The sequence below is a fragment of the Dipodomys ordii genome, unplaced genomic scaffold, assembly GCF_000151885.1.
Source record: "Dipodomys ordii isolate 6190 unplaced genomic scaffold, Dord_2.0 Scaffold5, whole genome shotgun sequence".
In the NCBI taxonomy this organism is placed as follows: Eukaryota; Metazoa; Chordata; class Mammalia; order Rodentia; family Heteromyidae; genus Dipodomys; species Dipodomys ordii.
The window spans coordinates 16,292,575-16,317,002 of record NW_012267221.1 but is presented as its reverse complement, the minus strand read 5'-3'; the positions used below and the strand labels follow the sequence as shown (position 1 = coordinate 16,317,002).

The window sequence follows — 24,428 nt, the reverse complement described above, 5'->3', positions numbered from 1 at the left end:
ACAGAAATGAGAAGACAAAGACATTAGAAAACCAGGTTTGAACACCTGTAACCCAGCACTTTGGAAGCTGAGATAGGACAATCCATACTTTCAAGGCCAGCCTGGGCTATATAACCCTCTCCAGAAATGTGTGTTTTTCTCCAATTCTCTATGTTTTCTCCAAGTCACTATGAAAGTTCTCTTTTATTCTCTTCTGATTTTATTATTTAATTATTTTTTGTTAAAGTGCTCTTTCATTTAACTAATTGTCAAAGTTAACTGATTTTTTTTCTTATTTTTTTTAAATTTTTTTTTGTTGGTCGTGGAGTCTGAACTCTGGGCCTGGGCGCTGTCCTTCAGCTCTTCAGCTCAAGGGTACTGCTCTACCACTTGAGCCACAGTGCCACTTCTGGCTTTTTCTGCTTATGTGGTGCTAAGGAATCGAACCCAGGGCCTCATGCATGCAAGGCAAGCATTCTACCTCTGAACCACCTTCCCAGCCTGACTGATATTTGTTATCAATGTTATTTAATCAAGTAAAATGTTGCCAATTTGGTATTGGTTCTCCAATTTTTCAAACGTTATTATTCATCATTGAAAATTGGAAGTGAAGGTTTGCTTATACAAAGCACAGGGTTGATGCTTATAAGCAAACCACAGAGTTGTTGCCGCACAATGCATAATAAACATTTGTGGAAGAAATGACTAATGTATTAGTCTATTAGTCTATGGTCACTTAAATATATTTTCTATATTAAATAAGAGAAAGTGAAATTAACTTAAGCCATGGTTTAAGCAATGAGAGGAGCACTGTCTTCAATGAATGGTACCTGAGGAAAAAGGAAAAAATCTGACAAATAGCTCTAATTGACAATGTAGACTACATCTCCCATCAATTAATAGTTGTTTTACTATATTACTTTCTTTCTAACTGTATGTGTTTATCACATGTTTTATAGCTAATCAGGAAGATATATATTGTTTTACTTCAAGTTAATTTGGAGGAAACCATGAAATATCTATTCTAACTACATTTTTAATATATATTTATTGTAAAGATACTGTACAGGGGGGTTACAGTTACATGAGTAATGAGTGTATTTCCTCTCCAGCATTGTTACCTCCTCCTTTGTTTTTCCCCTACCATTCCATCTCACCCCAACTATTCCCTTCCCCCGACTAAGTTGTAAAGTTTGTTTTCAACATAGTGTCTTGTACATCTCATTGTTACAATGGGTCAACTTGTATCCTTGTTTCAGCATTTTGTTATTTCCCTTCCCCTCCCCAAATTAGAAAAGTGAAGTAAGCCAGACCCAAAGAAACATAGGTCTCATGGTTTCCATTATTTGCGATAACTAGTATATGTCTAGGAGAATCTTACCAGACAAGTAGAAAAGCTCAAAAGCTATGCACATATGACCATATATGATGATGCTAAGCAAAATGAACCCCAAGATAGGGACACAAGAGGTTTTGTGCTTTTTTTGTATTTAAAGTACTTATAATGTACTCTGTGATTTCTTTTTTCTCTTTTGTATGTTCTTCCCCTATGATATAACCCCTATTTTCACTGGTCTTTTTTCTTTTAAAAATGGACACCTGTTTTTAGAGGATTTTAATAAAGAGAGGAAGCATATATGTTCTGCCATTGTTATAAGAATCTTCCCTTAACCTCACTTAATCCTAACTTACAGGTACATAGGTAGATCAGGTTGTCATTACACAGCACCACTGCCTGAGTGGCTTAAACACTTTCTTTCTAATAGCTCTATGATCAGAGGGCCAGTGTGGTTGGGTTTGGGCCTTGTCCCTCTTCCCCTTCCTGTGGTGTCCTCAGGTGACAAAGAAGGACAAGAAGATCCCTGTTGTCTCTGCTAATAAAGGCACTAATCTCATCAGGAGGCCCACTTCATGACCTCCCATAAGTCTAGTTACCAGTCAAAGTCCTCTCTTCCAAATGCCAGCACACTGGAGCTATGGCTTTACCATATGACTCCAGAGAGGACACAGATCAACCTATAGCCTTAGCTGTTCTGAAATACACTTGGTTCACTTGTTACATCATGCCATTTTATTCATTTATTTGGTAAACATTACTGAGTACCCATTGCTTCCACAGTTCTTGGCTATGCTGTACCCTAAATCATCACCCATTGCAAGTTGTCCCTAAATTGTTTAAAAACAAAAGAAAAAAACAACGTCAGTATGCAGTGTCATGAAAGAGGGGGCAGTGGCAAAACCAAAAAGAATTTCTTAGTGGTTTGTGCAGGTGGAGAAGGGGGCGTGCTCAAAGAAGAAAACTTGTTATCTTGAAAGATTTATTGGAATTTTGCTGTCTAGATAAGGGATAAAGATATTACATAAGCAAAGAAAGATAAGAAAGAACAAAAGGATATATTTTATAGATACTAATTTAATGTCTATTGTGTTGGTACCATATTCAGCTCTAACTTTCAAAAGCTAAATTTATAACAATAAAAATGCATATGAATAATATAATAAATAGTAATTTTTAAAGTGTCTCTTTTTGGAAACTCAAGCTGGCCTCAAATTCTGAATCTCACACCCCAGCCTCACAGAGCCCATTTTAGCTTTAAGCTAAACTTTTTATTATAAAATATTTAACTATTTTAATTGCAACTTTACTATAACAATGACTCTCAGTAACTGATTATTGTGTTATAGATTTGATATGTAGAGGAACCATGAAATAATATTGAATAAGAAAACAAGAAGGAAGTAAATTAGAAAAGTTAGGAAATGAATTAATCAACAGTTGTGCTCAGGAGAAGACTGACAGAAAAGCAATGATTTCCAACTTTAGCTTCACATTAGAATCTGTTGACTAGCTTTGAAAGTTATTGTTGGTCAAGCATTGGTTGCTTGTGCTTGCTATTCAGGAGGCTGAGCTCTGAGGTTCAGAACCAGCACAGACAGGAAAAATCAGTGAGACTTATTTCCAATTAAGCACCAAAATGCCAGAAGTGGAGCTGTGGCTCAAGTGGTAGGGCATAGTTTGAGGAAAAATTCTCAAAGGAAGTTCACAGGCCCTGAATTCAAACCCAGTACCAGTACCAATACACACACACACACACACACACACACACACACACACACACACACACACACACACAAACTTGTTGTCAGGGAATGGGCAAGTATGGGCAAAAATTGATACACTGTCCAGGCAAATAACCTATTTTTTTTTAAACAGTTGGTGATTCTGTGAATAAGGACTTATGCCTTCTTAGTATAAAAAACATTAAAATCATGAATATAAAGACTAACATCATTTCTAACATTAAATCAGAGATTCTGTTACTTTACTATTTTGTGATTTTTTTAACAATTCCGTCTACATTTTTTTCAATATTTCTGTACACAAAAGGTCATGTGAAATGCTACCAAGGGAAGTAAAAGTATCTCTGCTCTAAAGGGGTTCTGTTAGTTGAGGAGATAAAGTTGTACAGATGATGATCAATGGACAGTACAACTTGACTCAGGAGAAAGGAGGAGAATTCACTTCCTGGTGGAATTGAATGCTTTGATTTTGTAGCAAAAGAGCCATTTGTTTCGGTTGTAAAGAAAATATGGCTTCTATCTTCCTCTCCTAGTTATATAATATTTTATCTGAACATTTGAAGTTTTTTAATAACAGAATATTTACTTAACTCTTTCAATATTTAGATGTTAAAGGACTATATTTTAAATACCATGCCACCTTTTATTTCTGTTTGAACACTACTGCAAACAACTTCTGTCTGTCCCTATTTACAATCGAGCTAATTAAATCCTATGTTCAGGGGTTGGCATAGCAGCTAGTCAAGCAGGCTTCTTTCTGAAAATACAACAGTCACAAATGCTTGTAATCCATAAAACATGAGAAATTCAATACACCATGTGTGATTTTCTTCATTTTTGGTTCAAATGAATGTTCAGAAAATCTATAGTATTTTTTCATATGGCTTTTAAACTGGTATTTGAAAAGGCTCTTTAAACCCACTATCAGAAAAAAAACGGGGGGGGGAGGAGGTCTGTAATGGCTACTGGTATTGACCTTGTTGCTATGGAAACATCTTTTTAGTGGTTGTGTTTTGAAAATAAAACACAATTCAATTTCCTTTTCCATAACTCATGGGCCCATAAATTCTGCTTTTTTGATATGATTTCAAATATCTCACAGTCCAATGACTTTCAATTCTTTTTGGAAATTATGTTCAGTTTTATTGTGTTTTCTAACCTTTCACTTTCTAAAACTGAAGTGGCAAGGCAATTTAATTGCTTTCCCGGAAGCGTGCAAGGATAAAAGTGCAATAACGCAGTGCAGCCGCTATTTTGTAGCTAGAATAAGAGGCATTATTGCTACAAAATCCCTTATTCAGGGCTTCATTAATATTCAACATTTCACAATCAGAATGGAAACAATAACATGCAATCAAGTCTCAAAACCTTTTCTTTTAACCTGCTTAAGGCACTTTATTTATAGGATTTTAATCAGTAATATGATGTTTTAAACAGAATTCCAAAGAGAGGCACCAGTGATTTAAGCCTATAATCCTTGCTACTTAGGAGGTTGAGTTCTGAGGATCGAAGTTCAAAGCCACCCTAGACAGGAAAGTTCATGAGACTCTTACCTCCAGTTTAAAAAAAAAAAAAAAAGCTGGAAGTGGAGGTGTGGCTTAATTGGTAGAGTATCAACCTTGAGCATAAAAGCCAAGGGTATGTTTGAGCCTTTGAATTCAAGCCCCAGTACTGATACCAAAATAAACAAAGAAACAAAAACATCACTAAACATAATGTAAATATGTCTACATTTTAACATATGTTTATACATACAAAAGGTATCTTCCCCAAAGATATCATTCATAGTTGTTTCCTTACTCTTGTACATTTTTCCTCCAATATTCACTAATTTAATGTTACATATTAAGACCTAGAGGAGGTTAAAGAAAGGATTAGGATGCAATCAAGATAAAAAAATACCAGCATCGGGGTGTCTGGGGAGCCCTGTTTCTCTCTCCTTGTAACGTTGTGTCTTGAGCTCTGATTCCTGTAATGGGAACAAAACCTATGTGTCTTCACATGGTTGCAGGAATGAAAAGAAAAATAGCAATTGAAGATTATACCTTCCAGTGCTTTATACAGTTACTCATCCCATCTGTGAAGGTTGCTCATGGTCTAGTCACCTCTGGAAGGATGCACATCATGATACGGCTGCACTAGGGTTCATTTCCAGCATGAACTTCAGAGGAAATGTGATCATTTGAACCACAGCACCTCCACCACCCCTCACCCAGCTTCCCCATCACCACCAGCTACAGCGATCCTGTGTTTAAAAAGTTGTGGTGATTCTGAGCTGAAGTTTATCCAGATTAGTATGGGAAATGAGCCTACAGAATGAGGAGAGGCTTTTTTGAAGCTGCTTCTTAGTTGATGGTTATTGCTGGTTCTTACTCACAAGAGAGGCTGAATCAAGTGTGTATTTTAATTGGTCTTCTTTAGCAGGAAATGTGAGGACAGATGGGATTGGAGAAAACTGGAAAGAGGTTGTCCACAGAAAGTATCTGGCAAAAGACAGTTGCAACAGTGTAAAAGAAAGGCTGGTGGAAATGAAGTAGAGGTGAAAATCAAGTAATTTCAGGCTCGTAAAATCAGTAAGCCTTATTGTGTAATGAAAAGGACTAGTGATATTGTCTCAGCTCCAAGGGTTGGGGGTCACATCAAGGTCTTCACTTTAGATACCTAGATTGGTACATGGTCCAGAACTCACCATTAAAGAGAGAAAATAGAAGTTTGTTCAGCCAATAACATTTAATGAATGTGTGCTGCATCAGTGACAGTTCTATGTCCTGGGTTTGGAAAGAGAGAAGGAGAAGAAGGAAGAGGACAAGGGAGAGGAAGAGGAAGAGGAGGAAGAGAAGTAAGGAGGGAGGAGAGAGAGAGGGAGGGAGGAAATAAGAAAGAGGAAGGAAGGAAGGAAGGAAGGAAGGAAGGAGGGAACCTCCCCTTTTCCCACCCACAGCCTACATGATCACTCAAAACTACCAATAATAAGCACAGGGAACAACTTTTAGAGATGTGACAGAGGAATTGGAGACAATAGAAACAAAAATAAAACAAGCTGGGCACTGCCTGTAATCCTAACTACTCTAGAGGCTGAGATCTGAGGATCGTGGTTCAAAGCCGCCTGGGCAGGAAAAGCCATGAAACTCTTATCTCCAATAAACCACCAGAAAACTGGAAGTGGTGTGAGCTGAAGAACTGAGGGACAGTGCTTAGGCCCAGGGTTCAAGCCCCATGACATACATACATACATACCTAAATAAATAAAATAAAACAAAACAAAATTAAGCAAAAGATGATAAGAGTTAGAAGGAACTAGTGTCCCAAATGACAAAAAATTCATGTAATATTTATGGTGCCAAAAATGTTATGCAATTCATATTTTAATGTCTAACATTGTATTTTGGCAAAAGCAAAAAAAACACCCTCACATTAAATGTTACGTAAATTTAAAATCAGCTTTTACATTTTGCCATTAAAAAGCAAAAGTTTTCATGCTTAGAATGATTCCTAAGAAGAATGATTTGCTATACAGCTTTTTGTGTTGTCTGTGGAACCAAATCAAATATAGTTAGCCTTGAGAGAGGAAGTGGCAGAGCTATCAGCTGATGCAGAGCTGAGGGAAGTGGTCAGATCTGCCTGTAATTTATAGCTTGTGATGTGACAGGAAACCTTGAGATTTGTGTATAGCTTGAAGATGTGAAAGATTAAAGGTGAATGTATGAAATTCTCACAACCTTCCAGGATTGTATAATTTGCAAGGTGCTTCTGTTTAGCTGCAAACTTTAGTCATGTACCACAAGAGAGCCATGAGTTTGACGGGTCAGATGTCTAGCTAGTTTTCTCAGGTTAGGCAGCCATTACCCAGAAGCTTGTTTTCATCAATGCAAAAACGGGAGGTTAATTTGATAGAACTTGCTTCTTCTACTGTATTTATTGTCTATTGCTCCACAGCTGTTGAAGGATAAGAAGTTTACATTTCCAAAGAGGATAAAATACCTGAATCCAGGAATCCTTTGCAAAATGAATTCTACTCCCCCAAACCTCTTCACACCCAGTTCCCTCCTCCTATCCATAAAAAAATATATAGCTGAAAATTGTTTGAGGTTCTGAGTTAACTCAGTGGTAAAACTCATTCATACTTAGCATGTTGGAGGATCTGATTTCAATCACCAACCCCAGCAACAATATATAATATATAGACAAGAAATTCTACCCAAACTCTGGTGGCTTTTGCCTGTAATCCTAGATACTCAGGACTCTTAGATCTAAGGATCACAGTTCGAAGCCAGCCTGGGAAGGAAAGCTCCTGAGACTCTTATCTCCAATAAACTACTCAGAAAAAGCTAGAAGTAGAGTAGTGGCTCAAGTGGTAGAGCACTAGCCTTGAGCACAAAAGGCTCAGGGACAGCATCCAGGTGCTGAGTTCAAGCTCCAAGACCAGAAAAAACAATCTGTTACATATCACATATATATGAGATATATTATATATATTATATACCATACCATATACTATAATATATTATAATATATTATTATCTTTTATAGTATATGGTATGTGCTATACAATATATGATACATCATATATGTGTGATATATTATTTCATATACATGATGTTAATAATAACAGGATTCTTTATCATATACAAATATGTTATATATTAAGTATGTTAGATGTACAAGACATTTAGCACTGACTTAAAAATAAAAAAAAAATAAAATAAAGCCAATATATTCTAAAGGCCATGCACAAAACATGAGTTTAACACATAACAATTTTCCTCAGTATCAACTTTTAAGATAATTTTATAAAACTTGAAAAAATAACTATTTGCATTTTACTTAGACCATGTTCACTTCAAGAAAATGCTTAACATGTATCATGCTCAATATCTTAATATCTTAATACAGAGTTCAAATGACTAAGAAGAAGCAATTATGTAACCTAAACCATCTTTCCCCTCTCCCCATCCTTCTCCTCCTCTCCCCTCCCCTCTTCTGTTCTCTTCCCTCTCTATATTTATCCCATTATTTCTAACCATTCACTCACTCACTCACTCATTCATATAGTATATGTGTTGTTCCTCTGATGGTCCTAGAGGTCCCTCTGGCTCTGCTTTCATTTTTTTTTCAGACATTTTTTCTTATATTCTTCAGACTTGAAAATGCTCAATGTTACATCTTTAAGTCTATTGATTTTTCTGTCTGTCCAAATCTATTTGAATTTCTCTTCCAAATTTTTCATTTTAGTTACTATTCTTTTCTAATCCATAGGTGGAAGACATTTTTCAAATAAAAGAAAAACATTTATACATTAATTTAATCATTTAAGGATGAGTTGATTTTATTCATAATTTATAATATTTAAATATGATTCCTAGGTATTATGTCATTTCTCCAACAGCTCTTCTACAAAGATACATTCAATTTGTTTCTCCCAGTTTGTCATTTCTTTGTCTGGTAAATTGTCAAATATCCTTGGTTCTTTAAAAGCCAACAAAATATACTCAATTTTTATTATCATGTGAAATTCTTCTACTTGCCCCTCAGAAAGTTCCAATGATAAGTAGCAAATTGGAGCTTAGGGCATAAACTATATACTAAAGGAAAAGGTAAGCTTCTTTAGGTAATTTCTGTAACTCTTTTAGTCCATTAGATGACAGTTAGGTTTCCTGCAACAAAAAATGACCTATATAACTCCTTTCATATCTGTCCAATTTAAAGAAGATGAAATTACAAAAAATAGAAAGTTAATTCCTCAGTTACATTAGCTGTAATTGCAAATGCTGAGGACGCAGCTGTGGCCTGTGCAGCCACACTGGACAGCACACAACAGAGCGCAGCTGTCACACAGAAAGCGCTCTTACCCAGGGATGCTCCGCTTTATCACATAGAGTTCGCCATAAAGCAGTTCACGGCTTTGTTTTGTTTTGATTTTTCTCTGTAGCATCCCTAATATTTACATCAGTGATTGTTACCCAGTGACCAACAAAGATTGGTTGAATTTGAATAAACTACCTAAGTCACTTGCAAGTCAGAAGAATATAGATTCAATTATATGAGTCAAAAAATTCAAGATTAGAAACAAATGCTAGATAAAGATCCAGAGAAGTTTCATGCAGTAGATAGAGTTCAGCAAGCAGGAATATAGACTAGATCTTTTTGAAATAATGTTTTATTTTGCCTCCAATCTTGAACATAAATAGCCTGTCATATTTAAAAATTGACTCACTTCCCTTTCCCTTAGAGATAAATGGCATCCTTACATTAGTCAGCCAGGTCCCTACATTTATACCTTTACATGCATTTACATATCGACAACAAAATGTAGTTCTAATGAGTAATTTGGCAAAATATATGCTGAAGATTACTGTGGCAAAATTTTACATTCCTTTTTATAGCTTGATGTTGCCACCAATACCTTATTCTATACATTTCTATTTTGGCACTTAACAATTTCTGTATAGTGCACAAGCTCATGAATCTCACATTTTACTTGTTGATTATGTATCAATTCTATTGCTGGACACTGTGGCTGTTTTCCAAGTTTAGCTAGTGTGAACATCTCAGTACTAACATCCTTATATGGTCTCCTTACATACTTGTACAGTTTCTCAGCCTAACAGTCTTACAGGTGTTAACATCTTTATTTACTAGAAAATGCCAAAGTCTCCCCCACAGTTGTTTTACAATGGCTAGTTTCCTTGGTAATGGTGTCAAGTTGTCTTTTCTTGGCAATTTATCAATATTAGTGTGGTTGAGTTCTGTGTGAACTACTCTTTCTCTAGATTCATTTTAATTTCCTAATTAGTAAAGAGGGTGAGCAACTTGTTACATTTTTTTGTTTTATTTTTTGCAGTACTATGGGTTATACTCCAGCATGCTGGTCAAGTACTCTACCACATGAGCCATGCCCCCATCCATTTCATTTGTATTTTGTTTTGAGATAGAGTTTTATTAACTTTTCCTAGGTTATCTCAATCTTACAATCTTCTTGCCTCCACTTCCCAAATAGCTGGGATTAGAGGCATGTTCCACCATGCTCAATTTACCTGTTGTACACTTCTTGGCTGTTCTCACTTCCCTTTCTATCAATTGACTCATGTCCATTCCCGATTGAATTATCACTTTTCTTCTGGGCTTGCAAAATTTTTCATATATACTGGATAATAATGATTATTGATTATAATACCAATCACATCTTCTAGTTTTTAATTTATCCTTGTATTTTAAAGTTGTATATCAATTATTTTATTATACTAATGTTTTATATTTGCCATCCATTGATATTGTTTACCTTAAGGTTTTACTTTTCTGAAGTGTGTGTGTGTGTGTGTGTGTGTGTGTGTGTGTGTTTGTATTTGTGTGTGTGTGAATGTGTGCCAGTCCTAGGGCTTGAGCTCTGGGACTAGACACTGTCCCTGAGCTTTTTTTTTCAGGGCTGGTACTCTACTATTTGAGCCACAGCTTCACTTGAGGCTTTTCTGGTAGTTAATTGGAAATAAATGTCTCAGAGGCTTTCCTGCCCTGATGGCTTTGAACCACAATCCTCATATCTCAGTCTCCTGAGTAACTAGGATTACTAGCATCTGGCTCTCTTGAGTTTTAAAATTTCTTCTCTCTTTCAATATCATGAATTAGTTTTGAACTCAAATATTAATTCAGAGATAATTGATACCTACATGTTATTGTGTCTTCTCATTACTGTGAATAGGGCATAGTGCTACACTCATTTGTATAACATGATGTTAAGATTATGCACAGCTTTAAAAATAGTGTTTTCATTGTTCTGACATTGTGCATGGGTGTAGGTGTGGGCACACTGGTCCTGGCAAATGAATTCAGGGCCTGAGCACTGTCCCTGAGCTGCTTCTGCTCAAGGCTAGCACTCTACCACTTGAGCCACATCTTTCTTGCTTAGTTGGAGATATGAGACTCATGGATTTTCCTTGCTGGGCTAGTTTTGAACCTCCATTCTCAGATCTCAGTCTCCTGAATAGCTAGGATTACAGTCATGAGTCAATGGTGCCTGGTTGTTACAGTTAGTTTTATATATTGACCTTATTGTATTGAATTTGGACCCAGTACTTCATTAAACACTCTATCAATTCCAATGGCATATCACTAGAGTCCCCAAAACCTTCTATGTATGTAATTACATCTGTACAAATGATCTCTCCCTTTCCAATGATTACATATCTCATCATTTATTTTATTAAACTAGCTTGGAATTTCGATGTTTTCTGGAAACAGGTATATTATATTGAATATTTCTTGTTTCTATTGTAAAGTTTCTAACTTTTCACTTTTGGAATATTACCTGTTATAGGCTTTTTAGGGTAAATGTTTGCTGCTAGTTAAGGATTTTCTATTATATTAAAATATTGCATAGTATGTTTGTCACATTAAATACCAAATCATGGGGGGTTTTCTGTACATTTTCAAAAAGCCTTTTTCTCTACAAATCCATTAATGTGGTAAACTGCAATAAATGGAGGTTTCTTGTACTAAAGTACCCCTCCATTTAGTGGAAAATCCTTTGTAATGATGTTTCTCATCCTATAAATTGCTTGATTTGATTGTATTCATATATTTACATCTATGGTTCCTCTATCCAGGTTAGATATAAAATGTTTGCAATCTCATAAATACAGAAGAACAATTTATTTATATCTCTATCTCTCATCTTCCTCTTCTATCTCTTTCTCTCTAGCTCTAACTCTTTGGAACTATTTATTTCTGGAACCCCATCTCAAGCTACTCTAGAAATATAATTGGAAAACCATATTCAAAATCTCTTCCTCCTCTAGATTTGAAAAATCATTGCCATTTAGAAAGTGTATTACTTGAAACATATTAGAGCTATATAATCTTTTTTAGTTAGTACTGCATGTTCTAAACTATATTGTAAAGATGATAAAATGTGTTCACCTTAAGGTTGGACTTTGACAGATAAAAATGCTTTTTGATATTGATTGCAGTGAGCCAGTGAAGGCAGCAGGTGGCAGCAGCTCCCACTCAAAGAACTGGAATTGAAGCAGGTCCTATCCGTATGAGGCCTCCCTCCCTCCCAGGCTACAATTGATACACAGTTCCTTTCTGACTAGAAATGCCCATTTCATGCATGGAAAGAAAAACTATAGAAAGCACAGACTCAATGAAGTCTTTCAAAACAAAATGAATTTTTTGCCCGTGCATCTTCTTTCCTTAGAGAATGAATAACAAACTTAGAAGAGCTGGGTTTTAATTTTACAATTCCTCTTGTTAAACTGGGTGCTGGTGGCTCATGCCTGTAATCCTAGCTACTCAGGAGGCTGAGATCTGAGAGTCATGGCTGGAGTCAGTCCTAACAGGAAAGTGTGTGAGATTCTTATCTCTAAGAAAAACAGGAAGTGGAGCTGTGACTCATAGTGGCAGAGCAGCAGCCTTGAGCACAAAAGCTCAGGGACAGAGCCCAGGCCCTGAGTTCAAGCCTCAAGACCCAAAAATAAAATAAAAAGGTCTTTTATTTGTGCTTCTAGTATGCCCAGTTCTCCCCACCATAGAACTTATCTTCTTTCTCCCCTGCATTCCTTTGGGTCTCTCTCTCTGGCCTTTCTTTCTAGTTGTCCTTACTTTTAGAACTTTGCCATATTTTAGTAATTCACAGCAAATAATTTTTAAAAAATAGAAAATAACCTTGGTAAAAACTAATAGCTGTATATTGAATGTTGTCATTCTTCTTCTGGAAGATTTACACATTGCATACCATTTAACCTGAAAAATAACTTAGTACCACAGTACCACAGCTATTCCCATTTTTAGATGTAGACATTGAAGCACAGAAGGATCTAATAACTTGCCTAAGGTCTCACAGCTAAAAATATAGGCAAGACTTGAGTTGGGCACTGGTGGCTCGAGCCTGTAATCCTAGCAACTCAGGAGGCTGAGATCTGAGGATCATGGTTCAAAGCCACCTCGGGCAGGAAAGGCCATAAAACTCCTTGCTCCAATAAACCACCAGAAAACCGGAAGTGACACTGTGGCTCAGGTGGTAGAGAGCTAGCCTTGAGCTGAAGAACTGAAGGACAGAGCTCAGGCCCAGAGTTCAAGCCCCATGACCGACAAAAAAAAAAAGGCAAGACTAGACAAGCACATGCTTTCTATTTGAGCTTGGAGTCTATATTGTTCATCATTACAGGGAGGTAAAAGGAAAGTGCTAAACAGATACTACTGAATATTTTAATTCCTGTAGGATTTATGCTGCTTCAAGTCACTAAGAGTGCATAGCAATCCAGGTGAAGTAGCTCATACCTTTAAACTCAACACTTGGGAAGCTGAGGTAGGGGGATTATAAATTCAAGGATAGCCTAAATCACATAGTCAAACCCTGCCACAAAAAAAGGAATGATTAAATGAATGAATAAAATGATTAAATGCATAACTTGTGTGCATATATATATATATATATATATATATATATATATATATATATATATATATATATATTTCCCAAACTCCTTTTCAGAACTTTGTCAACAGGGGTATATTTGAGGTCATTATCAGATTATTTGAGCATAGATAAAACATATGAGCTGAAACACACCAAGAAAACAAACCTCTCAAGTTCATCATTTATCTGAGGATGGTAGACAACTTCTACCATCCAGAGTCATCATCCAGAAGTTGATATTCTCATGTCTTACATTATAATAAACTAAATTATAATTAAACTAAAATGTTGTCATAAAATTTAAATTAGAGCTGGGCGCTGGTGGCTCATGCCTGTAATCCTAGCTACTCAGGAGGCTGAGATCTGAACGGTCACAGTTCAAAGTCAGCCCAGGCACGAAACTCCTTGAGACTCTTATCTCCAATAAACCACTCAGAAAACCGGAAATTGTGCAGTGGCTTAAGTGGTAGAACCTAGCCTTGAGCTGAAAAGCTGAGGGACAGCTTTCAGGCCCAGAGTTCAAGCCCCATGACCAAAAAAAAAAATAATAGCTATATGACAAAGCAGAGTTGCCAACACCAAGTCAAGACACCCTCAATTAGATCTAGTGCATGTCTATCTATCTTAATAACTGCAGTGCCTACTAAATATCTCCTGGGTAAACTGAGCCTGAAAATCTGAACAGGCACTAAAGGGAAGTTAGTAGGCAAGATTAATTATATATCTTCCTTAATAAGTATCAGAAGTGATGAAATCATAATAAATATTTGTTGTACAACTTATTGAGCAAGTAAATACATTCACAAAATTAGATAATCTATGAAGTTAGAATCTGTCCAAATATTTGCTACATAGCATACAGATCTGGGGTTGAGATAGTATTACCATTCCCAGGAAATTCATGTATGGTTAATATTAATGGCAAATAATTATCATTTCTGGCCTAAACATACTCACTGTTTATGTATAACATCATTTCTTGTTCTCTGGTATACCAGTTACGCTGGTTTCTTTCTCAAATTCTTTGGCTCTCTTCTAGACCCAAAACGGAAGATGCCTGGGTATTTGCAAAGCCTAATGCTATTCAGGCTGTTGGGGTGATGTCTTTTGGTGAGTATATTACTTCAGGAGCCCTTTCTCAATGTGGTCTCCTCTATTCCATAGGAAAGAGTTGTTTTATGTTTTTATCTATGTAGCAGATGTCCTAAGGGCCTAGACTTCCTACTAACAGGACATGGACTAGTTTGGGCCAATATAGAATTAGGCTCAAAACTTTGCTTGCTCATCACTAAAATTTGCTTCAGTTTGGGGGAAATCTGTTTCTCTTGCAGACAATTCATTAGAGTTATTATTATTTTTTTATTTTTTTCTTCTTTCTTGCTGTCTGTTTTTTTTTGTGGGGGGGGAGAGGAGAGGGACAGTACTGAGACTTGAATTAAGGGCCTGGATGCTATCTCTGAGTTTTTTTTTTTTTGTGCTCGTCTAGTTTATAGTATTTGAGTCAAAGCAGCTGAACTTCTGGCTTTTTATTTTTTGGTGGTTAATTGGAGATACGAGTCTTGTGAACTTTCCTGCCTCGGCTGTCTTTGAACCAAAATCCTCAGATCTCATCCTCTTGAGTAGTTAGGATTACAGGCATGAGCCAATGGTGGCCATTTAAATCTTGTTTCTTAACCTGGAAGTCAAGTGGTATAGACTTCTTTAAAAACTTGTTCACAAAGTATTAAGAACTGGCTCAAAATCCAAAGCTACACTATGTCCCAGGAAGAAAAAGAAGTCATCCACTGATAATTAGTAGAGGAAAACAGGAGAGAAATTTGCATTGGTCTGACTTACATCAAAAGTGACATAAAGATAGCACCGAAGCCTGGTGTCAATGAAGTTTCTTATTCATAGACCTATTAGAAAATGTAATGTTCAGCAAGATTAGTAAATTCATACAAATGAACTTGAATTGGTTAAAATTCTTAAGAAGCAAGAATCTCTAAATGAAATTATTTTTGTGTGTTGCAGCATTTATTTGCCACCATAACTGCTTCTTAGTGTATGGCTCTTTGGAAGAACCCACAGTAACTAAGTGGTCCCGCATCATCCATATGTCCATCTTCATCTCTGTATTTATCAGTGTTCTCTTTGCCACATGTGGATACTGGACTTTTACTGGCTTCACTCAAGGTAAAGAATCATTCTTCTGTACATTCTCCATTCTTCTTTCTATCTCTCCATGACCTGCTGTTGGATTTTTCTCTTCCTAAACTATAATCCATACTCTCTTCACCCAGGCTTTTCCTTCCAAGCATACAGTCTCCCTCTAACCCCCCTCATACACTTTCAAAGGTACTAGTGGCCTCCCCACATGACAGAGCTAAAAACCTTCCTGATTCCACCTCTCCTGTGTTTTCTGAGTCAGACAACATCACCGAGCATCTTTTCTTGGCTCTATTTTATTTCTTTAGAAGAAATAACACCATGTTATTCTTTTTCTCTATGAATATTTCTTTCTTTCTTTCTTTTCTCTCTCTGGACCTCTTTAATCCCTCACCCCACCCAGATAATTAGCTCAGGCAAGTTGTCTGCTTTTCTGATGAAAATTTTTCTGTAATTCCTGCCCAAGTCTTTTCATCTCTAGCCTTTGCTGTAGGTTCTATTTAACTGTGCCATTTTGCCTTCAGCAAAACAACAACAAAGTTTTTCCATTAAAACCAGTTCTTTCTTCCCTGCCTCAAATGTTACATTTCTTTCCTTGTATCCTCCAAGCCCCATCACTGAGTGGTCCTTTCTTTTCCTTCCTCTGACCCTTTCTCTCATTCAATCATTCATGTAGTATGTTGCTCTTATAGTCTGACAGCAGTCTAAACGCAGTGACTAATATATTGAACAGCTTTTACAAGTCTAGTGTCTCACTTGACCTTCCAACAACCTTTAGAAAGTAAGTGGAATAACTAGTTTTACCTCCTACTGGAGACACAAAAAGACAAGTAACTTGTCCAAGCTGGCTGGTAACAAACTAGAAAACAAATGTTTTAACACCCAAGTTCAATTTTGTTTCCATTCTCTTTCTGCCTTCCCCACCACATTGGTTAGCCAAAACCCACTCAATTCTGTGTCTCCGTTTTTTTCCATAACACTGAAGTGCTCTGGGAAAAAATGACTGGACTTGACTGGACAAAAAGTTCCAGGTCTCTGTGAATATAGGCAAATATTTCTTAGGAAATGAAGAAAGATGACTTTAAAATAATGATGAGCTAGGCACAAGTGGATCATGCCTAGAATCCTAGCTACTCAGGAGGCTAATATCTGAGAATCACAGTTTGAAGACAATGTAGGCAGGAAAGTCTGTGAGGCTTCTTATCACCAGTTAAGCATACAAAAACTGCACGTGGGACTCAGGTAGTGGAGTGATAGCTAAGGGACAATTCCCCTGTCCTGAGTTCAAGCCTAAGTAGCATCTCAAAAAAAAAATAATGATGAGCACAATACTAATGCAGTCAAAGGTATATTACAGTATAGTCAAAACTGACCTTGAGATTCTTGATAAGAACTGTGTTTCTAGACATTCCAAATTATCATTTGTGCTTCATATTGCCAAGATGAATGGCCTAATTGCCTTAGTCTGAATAGGTCTTTGGCTTTTTGAAGTGCTGCTTCTTTAAAATATATGCCTTTAAAAAATTAACCATACCTTTCTGTTTTATTTTAAATCACTTAGTCATAATTAAGTCTTTCACATCAACCCTCTTTGGTGTGGTAGTCCATGGCTGTAACTGCCGCACTAGGAAGGTTGTGGCAGGAGACTGAAAGGTCAAGACCAGGCTGGCCTATATAGTGAGACCCTATCTTAAACAAAAGAAAGGAAAGAAAGAAAGACTTTTCATGTAACAGCTGTTGAGTATTTGATCTTGTTGCTGTCCTTGTTTTTTTCCCATAAGAATACACTTGGGTTCAATGGGAATAAGCCTGTATTGTGTAGGTCATTTCTCCTTAGGCAAAGTGGTCTTATGTGTACCTATTATGTCATTGTTTTCTCTCCTCTTTTGGTAGATAAATTCCAGTTTGTGAGGCAGTGGGAATTCTGGATTCTTCTTGATGTTTCCAGTGATTTTTAAAATGACAAAGGGACTATGTTTTAGTGGAAGTTAGTTAATGGGAACTTGGGAACTTGGGAATATTTTTTAATTCAGAGTAGTGAGACCTTTTCAATCAAACTTGAAGCAGTTTCCTGCCACCACTTAATCTTCTTTGCCAGAAATGCACATTAGAAAGTAATGTTGATAAAGGAAGGGACAAATAGTGACTTAAAGCAAGTCTTAGGAATGTATAGTAAGTCATTGGAATAGTTAGCTTTTTCATGAAAAAAAAATAGAGAAGTATTGTTTTGTTTTCTTCTTTTGAAACCAAGTAGTACAAGATGTGACTTTAATCTAATTTTCTATTCAGTGTAATTGAAACAAGGGGAATACAGCTTTCAAATTTATGCATGTTCAATCCAGGAAATAACAGGCCCAAACACTGTCTCTCCACATTGCTAAGTATTATTTCTGACCTGACCTCTGTGCCCTCATTAGTTCCCTGGATTTCTTCATAGTTATCTGAAAACATACAGACTCTCAATAAGAAGTGGTTCAAAATATATATGGTTCATTATTTAGTTTGGGACTTCTCTCATTTACTGTTCTTTCTTGGGGTCAACCATATTATTTTCATAGTTTTGAAACAATCTACTCAGACACATCAGGTGACATGAAAAACAATGTATGTTTGGAATTCTTTGGTGTGGTTCTGAGGTCCCTAGCTTCAGTAGTATGATGGGGAGGAAATGCAACTCCCCTGATAGCCTGGTCTACTCTTCCCTTCTGTATTCTCCTTGATCTAAGAATAGCATTTCAAAGGGAAATGTGTTTACTTCTGCAGACTTTTTTTTTCTTTTATAACACAGTCACTTACCAGAAACAAAGACCAGAAGCAAATTTACAAAGCCAATGCAATAAGAGTTAAAGGAGTTGATTCTGATGTTCAGACAATGAATAAAGTATTTGTCAGAAGTTGGTACAAATTTAAGGCAAACCTACCAAAAACAAATAAGGAAAGTAAAAGGAAAATTTACAAAAAATGTTAGTACTGAAATTATCTTCTTATGGAACATCTACTGGTTATAATGTCAGTAAAGAACTATAGGGTTTAAATGTACAAACAAATTTATACCTGATAATCTGGTCTTCTAAGTAAGCAAAATGAAATTGATAGAGCTGCACTTAGGTTATAAATAAGATCTCATATATTAGCTATTTCAATTATCCCATCTGTAATAAATAAGTATATTTTATATTGTTCTCTAGGAGACTTATTTGAGAACTATTGCAGAACTGATGACCTGGTGACCTTTGGGAGGTTTTGTTATGGTGTCACAGTCATTTTGACCTACCCACTGGAATGCTTCGTGACCAGAGAAGTAAGAACAATTCCTTTGTGATGTATTTTGCTCTACTATATTTAATTTAAAAAGAATTATCAATAGCCCTCTTCCAATAATACAAAATCTTCCTTGTCATATAAAAACCATTAAATTTAAAGATTAATTTATATTCCAATGTTAACAAGGTAAGTCTTTCAAAAGTTTGAACTAAAAGGCAGGGTTGGTACTTTGGCTTATATTACCATAAGCACAAACATTTATACAACTGCATTCAAAAATGAGGGCTAGGATTGAGTTCAGCCAAGCTGAAGTTGTTTAGTTTTCTCTAGCATTTCTTTCTTGAAGAAATTAAGTACCAGTTTTTAAAAGGCCTTCAAATTTATCTCCTTCCTTAGATGTTTTGTAAGTCAATATGCATTAAACACATTATGGGTTAGCTTCTAATTGGTTTTGAAATTTTTAAATAAACAAAATATATAGCTCTTATATTTCTTGAGGAATGAAACCACAACTTAAACCTGTATTTGTACAGATATATTTAATAATATTTCAATAATAATTTTATGTGTACATCTTTATATGACATTCAAAAATAGTGTAGTGATGTAAACATGTGACATAGTAGATATATCTCTGATATATATTATATATCTATATCTTACCTATGATATTATGTATCTTATATATCATATATCGTTTATATGTAGGGTGTAAATGATGGTATAGATTTGATTTGTGATTTGTATTTGATTTGCAGAGAAGGATTATCAGAAAGAATTAACTCACTTGGTGTAAAATTGGATAACATGGCTTTGTCAGGCATCTCTCTTATGGTGTTGTCTGAATACCCGCTGTTCTTGTCAGCAGTGCCAGGTGATCTTGTGTTAATGGTAGTTCCTTCAGGTGTTACCCTAGAGGACTTAATCATAGGATCTTCTCCTACAGACTGTTAACCTAGTGAACCATGTGACTGGGCCTAAGGTATAAGGTGAAATGTCTACAGAGCCCTGAACTCACTAAGTAATCCTCAGGCATGTCAAAGCAGCCCAGTGCCTTCTAAAAGCCAGTTCTGGAATGAGGAACATCCTGGGACAAGGAATACATTCAGCATTGCTTGTGTCCCTTCCATCTGTATTAATACGTTATGCGGTTGTTACTCAAGATAGCTTGCCACCTTGGCTTGAGGGAAGTCAAGTAAGGATTTCTTTATACAAACTTTTGCTAACTATTGTTTGATTCAGGAAATGGTATTCATTCTGAATCTGCCTAGCACTTTCAGCTAAGATCTGATCTCTAGATCAACAAGAACGGATGGCACGTTCTCATATGGTTTCTGGTAAACTGCATGGGGACAATCTGAGTCACTTCACATGCCTCACATCTGTCTTTACCACTGAGACTTGAATTTCCTTTCTAGCTGCCATGACAAAAAAACAGAATCAAAGCAAGGCATTTTTCATGGTAGCAAATACTATTCAGAGAAATTCTATATATACCTCATCAATTCATTTTACTCTTCTTTCTCCTCATACATAGAGGAGTTGGAAAGAGAAAGTGAGAGGGAAAAGGGAAAGAAACAGTTAACATAACCAAAGCCATATCTATTCATATATAATCTAGCCAGACACTTATAAAGAGGACAGAAATGCTATGTACCCCTAAAAACTATCCCTAGTAGCCTGCATGACTAAATGATTCTTTTATCACTCTTATAACCTTATCATAGACATATCCATGATAATAGATTTTAAATAAGATTCTGTTTGAGAAGATAAATTAAGACCAGTTAAAATGATTGGTATTACCCTTAAATCCTTAGCAGAGCTGTTGTAGCGTCAGATCTATGAGGAATGTTGCCTATGTAGGAAATACCTTTGAGAGCTGCCTTCTTTATAATGCAGCATCTGACTCTTTACCACATTTCCAGTCTTTGTTCCCAACATGCAGAGTCTCTCTACCTCTGTTGAGTCAGTCTCTTCCGGTCCTCAGTGATATCATTCCTATTCTACTTCTTTTGCTCAGTTATCTTAGATTGGAATTCTGTAAAAGTCATCCTTGTTTCAATCCCCACCTGAGGCTAAGGGAGCTGTGTCACATCTTAGGAATGTTCTGAAGAAAATTACACTAAGCGAGAAAATTCTAGGTAATGGAATCTCCTTACAGTCCTAAATTTTTCAGTCCTGCCAGAAATTGACCTTTGTTTCATTATATTGTCTGTAGATCTCCAATTGGGATGTTAATTCTAATTGTCTAATGTCTAGGAATCATCTCCCAGACATTTCCTTTTTTGCAAATTGTATCACAGTGTGGCATACATTAAATAGGTGATTGCTGATTGATTTCCTGATCCTATTGGTGGGGAATAGAAAAATGGAAAAAATTCTAATAAGAAAAAATAGAAAAAAGTTTTCTCTAGTTTTGTTGAGGAAAGGCAAGATAAACTAGAGTTAGGTTGCAACAAATAGGATTTAATATTTAGAATTTAATTCCTCTTAAAGATGAATGTTATACTTTTAGTATAGTTCAAAGGAAATGTTCTAACCACCTTCCTAGAGGCCCTTCAAATTACCTAAATAATATCTGTACTTTCTTTTAGTAGAAACATTGTTGGGCCAAGATGAATGGTTTTCTTATACTTGAAAGGCATTTGTGTATTTAAACATTGGCACGCCAGTCTCCGGTCTGGGTCTGTAGTATAATCCACTGACTAAAGCACTGACTAGAAATATTTGTATTGCTATGTGATCTATGTAGGAACACTTTAGAAAGCTACAGAGTTCATAGTGACTTGAGATTTGATTATACATTCCTAAGGACTCTTACGAAATACTCTGTCAGTAAATACTGCCTGTCTCAAGAGCACTTCTCAAACAGATCTGTCTTTTGGCAGGTATTCGCCACTGTGTTTTTTGGTGGGACTCTTTCCTCGGTGTGTCACATCATTATAACAGTAGCAATTATTACTGTTGCCATGCTGGTGTCCTTGCTGACAGACTGCCTCGGAATTGTTTTAGAACTCAGTGTAAGTAACTTAAAGATTTACTCCTTTTATTCTAAAGATGTACTTCTATTTAATGTAAAAATGTTTTTATTTAAGAAACATGTCACTTTCTAAAGTAGAGTAAAAACAGTGCTTGTAATATAAAAGTAAATATTGAGAAGGGTGATAATCTGTACATTATAGGGCTATCTAGTTGAAACTCATCTAGTGGATGGAAGTGTTGCTCTTTTTTCCCCAAGGGGCATTTGGCAATGCCTCTAGACACATTTGTTTGCATAACGTGATGGGCAGCGCTATTGGCATCCAATGAGAAGAGGCTAGGAAAACCTCCAGTGGCCCACTGTGCCTGCAAAGACGTATCTGATCCAAAATGTCCATCGTGTCATGGTTGCACCTCTTATTACTAAAATGTACAAACATTTCTAAAAATGGCTATTCAATAAATGGACGTGGATTTTTTTGAATTATCGAGTGAGCTTCATTGAAAGTGCAGGAAGAGTGAAATTATATCCACATTGCACAAAAAGTCACCATAGCCCAATTTTGTTAAACTTTTTCTCTCTCAGTCTCTCTTTTGCAGTCTCTATTGTCATCACCCAACACTGGGGCTTCATCATTCCAAATCTGAATTGATTCTGATTTTTTTGTTCAACTATCCTACATTTAATTTCTACTTTCTGTTTACAAGTATCCTATTTAAAAAAAACTCCACTTAAAAATTGTTATTGTTATTGTAAAGGTGATGTATAGAATGGTTATAGTTGCACAAGTCAGGCAATGAGGACATTTCTTTTTGGACAATGTCACTCATTCTCTCACTGTCTCCCAGTTATCCCCTCCCATCTCTACCTACAAGTTGTATAGTTCATATTCAACATAGTGGCCAGTGAGTACCATTCCTTCATTTGTTCACCTTTGTCCCTCCATTTCAAAAATGGAAACAAAAAATAGAACAAAAAGAAAAAAATAGCACAAAAGAAAAAAAAAACCTCTTGGTTTAAAATCTCTACTTTTATACCAAAACAAATTCTAATGTTCCATAATCTGACCCCTTACCTTTATAGAAACTTATTTCCCATTTACTTCTCGCTAGTCAACTTTACCTTTGGTCTGTATATATACTGTATCAACTCTTTCTCTTATCCTTTCTCTTACCTACTCTTTCTTTTCAGTCTTTTCCTATAATGATTATTCTCCTTTTATATCTGTCTAATTTACAAAGACTTCACAATCCAGTACAGCTTCTAATCATTTATTCATTGACCAATATATTTGTTGACTGACTGGAAATATAATGATGAGAGGGAATCAGAAAGGATTCCTGATTATCTTGCCTTTATCACCAACATGAAACTTCATGATGGAGATCATAGAAAGAAACAGATAGCTTTCCAAAGACTTTTTTTGGGGGGAACACAATTTGATGACAAATTCAATCCAGAGGAGAGTGGGATAAAAGGATCCATTGAGAATGACTCCTCAGCTAGGAACTTGGTGGCTCATACCTGTAATTCTTACTACTTGAGGGTCTGAGTTGGCAGGATCATGGTTTGAGAACAGCTGTAGCAGAGAAGTTCATCCAAGGTATACGAGAGACTGAAACTGGGAGGATGACCATGTAAGACCAGCTCAGGCAGAAAACGTTGACAAGACTGACTCTTCAGAAGGGAAGTTAGATAAAGTGTGTGTCTGTGATTCCAGCAATAATGGAAGCCTTCAGTGGGCAGTTCACAGCTCAGACACACACCTGGGTAAGAAGTGAGACTCTACCCTAGAAACACAGGGCTGATGGTGTGGCTCAGCAGCGTCACTCTAGTCCAGCAAGTACAAAACCGAGCTCCAACTGTACAAATAAATGAATAAATAAGAATGACTCCTCGGTTTTATTTTTTGGAACTAGGACAAAGGTGACTTTTGTTGAGGCAGGAATGGAAGTAGATCTACATGTGTAGGATAATTATTCTTCCCCTTTCACAATCTTACAGAATTTCTGACCAGAATTTCCCATTTCAAATCAATTGGTCATGTAGGCACAGGGAGAGCAGACTTTTCACTTCCTCCACGAAGAGCCAGGGAAAATGCTCATAAGTCCTGGTGCCTTTTAGATGCCATCTTGATTTGAACTTACATACAAAGGCAGTAGGAAATGCAATTTAGGAACATGTATGCCTTTCATATGTGAGGCCCTGGATTCGATTGCTCAGCACCACATAAACAGAAAAGGCTGGAAGTGGCTCTATGGCTCAAGCGGTAGAATGCTAGCCTTGAGCTGAAGAGCTGAGGGACTGAGCCCAGGCCCAGAGTTCAGGCCCCACAACTGACAAAAAAATTTGTCTTACCTAGCAAATGTACCTGACTACTTGGGAAGCTGAAGTGTAAGGCTCATCTTGAGCTCAGAAGTTCAAGGTCATCCTGATCAATATAGCAAAATCCTGTCTATAAAAGACAAAACAGAAAGAAAGAAAGAAAGAAAGAAAGAAAGAAAGAAAGAAAGAAAGAAAGAAAGAAAGAAAGAAAGAAAGAAAGAAAGAAAGAAAGAA

The 24,428-nt window shown here is 36.3% G+C and overlaps 1 protein-coding gene across 2 annotated transcripts in view; it reads left to right on the top strand.

The window, feature by feature from the left end:
* Slc38a11 (solute carrier family 38, member 11) overlaps window positions 1-24,428 on the top strand; it is a 45,722-nt gene that overhangs the window by 13,678 nt on the left and 7,616 nt on the right. For both annotated transcript variants that reach the window (XM_013028366.1, XM_013028357.1), the window contains 4 exons: window positions 14,514-14,584; window positions 15,488-15,649; window positions 18,811-18,923; window positions 21,778-21,909. In XM_013028366.1, the coding sequence (XP_012883820.1) occupies window positions 14,514-14,584; window positions 15,488-15,649; window positions 18,811-18,923; window positions 21,778-21,909 (478 nt within the window). The remainder of the gene's footprint in view (window positions 1-14,513; window positions 14,585-15,487; window positions 15,650-18,810; window positions 18,924-21,777; window positions 21,910-24,428) is intronic.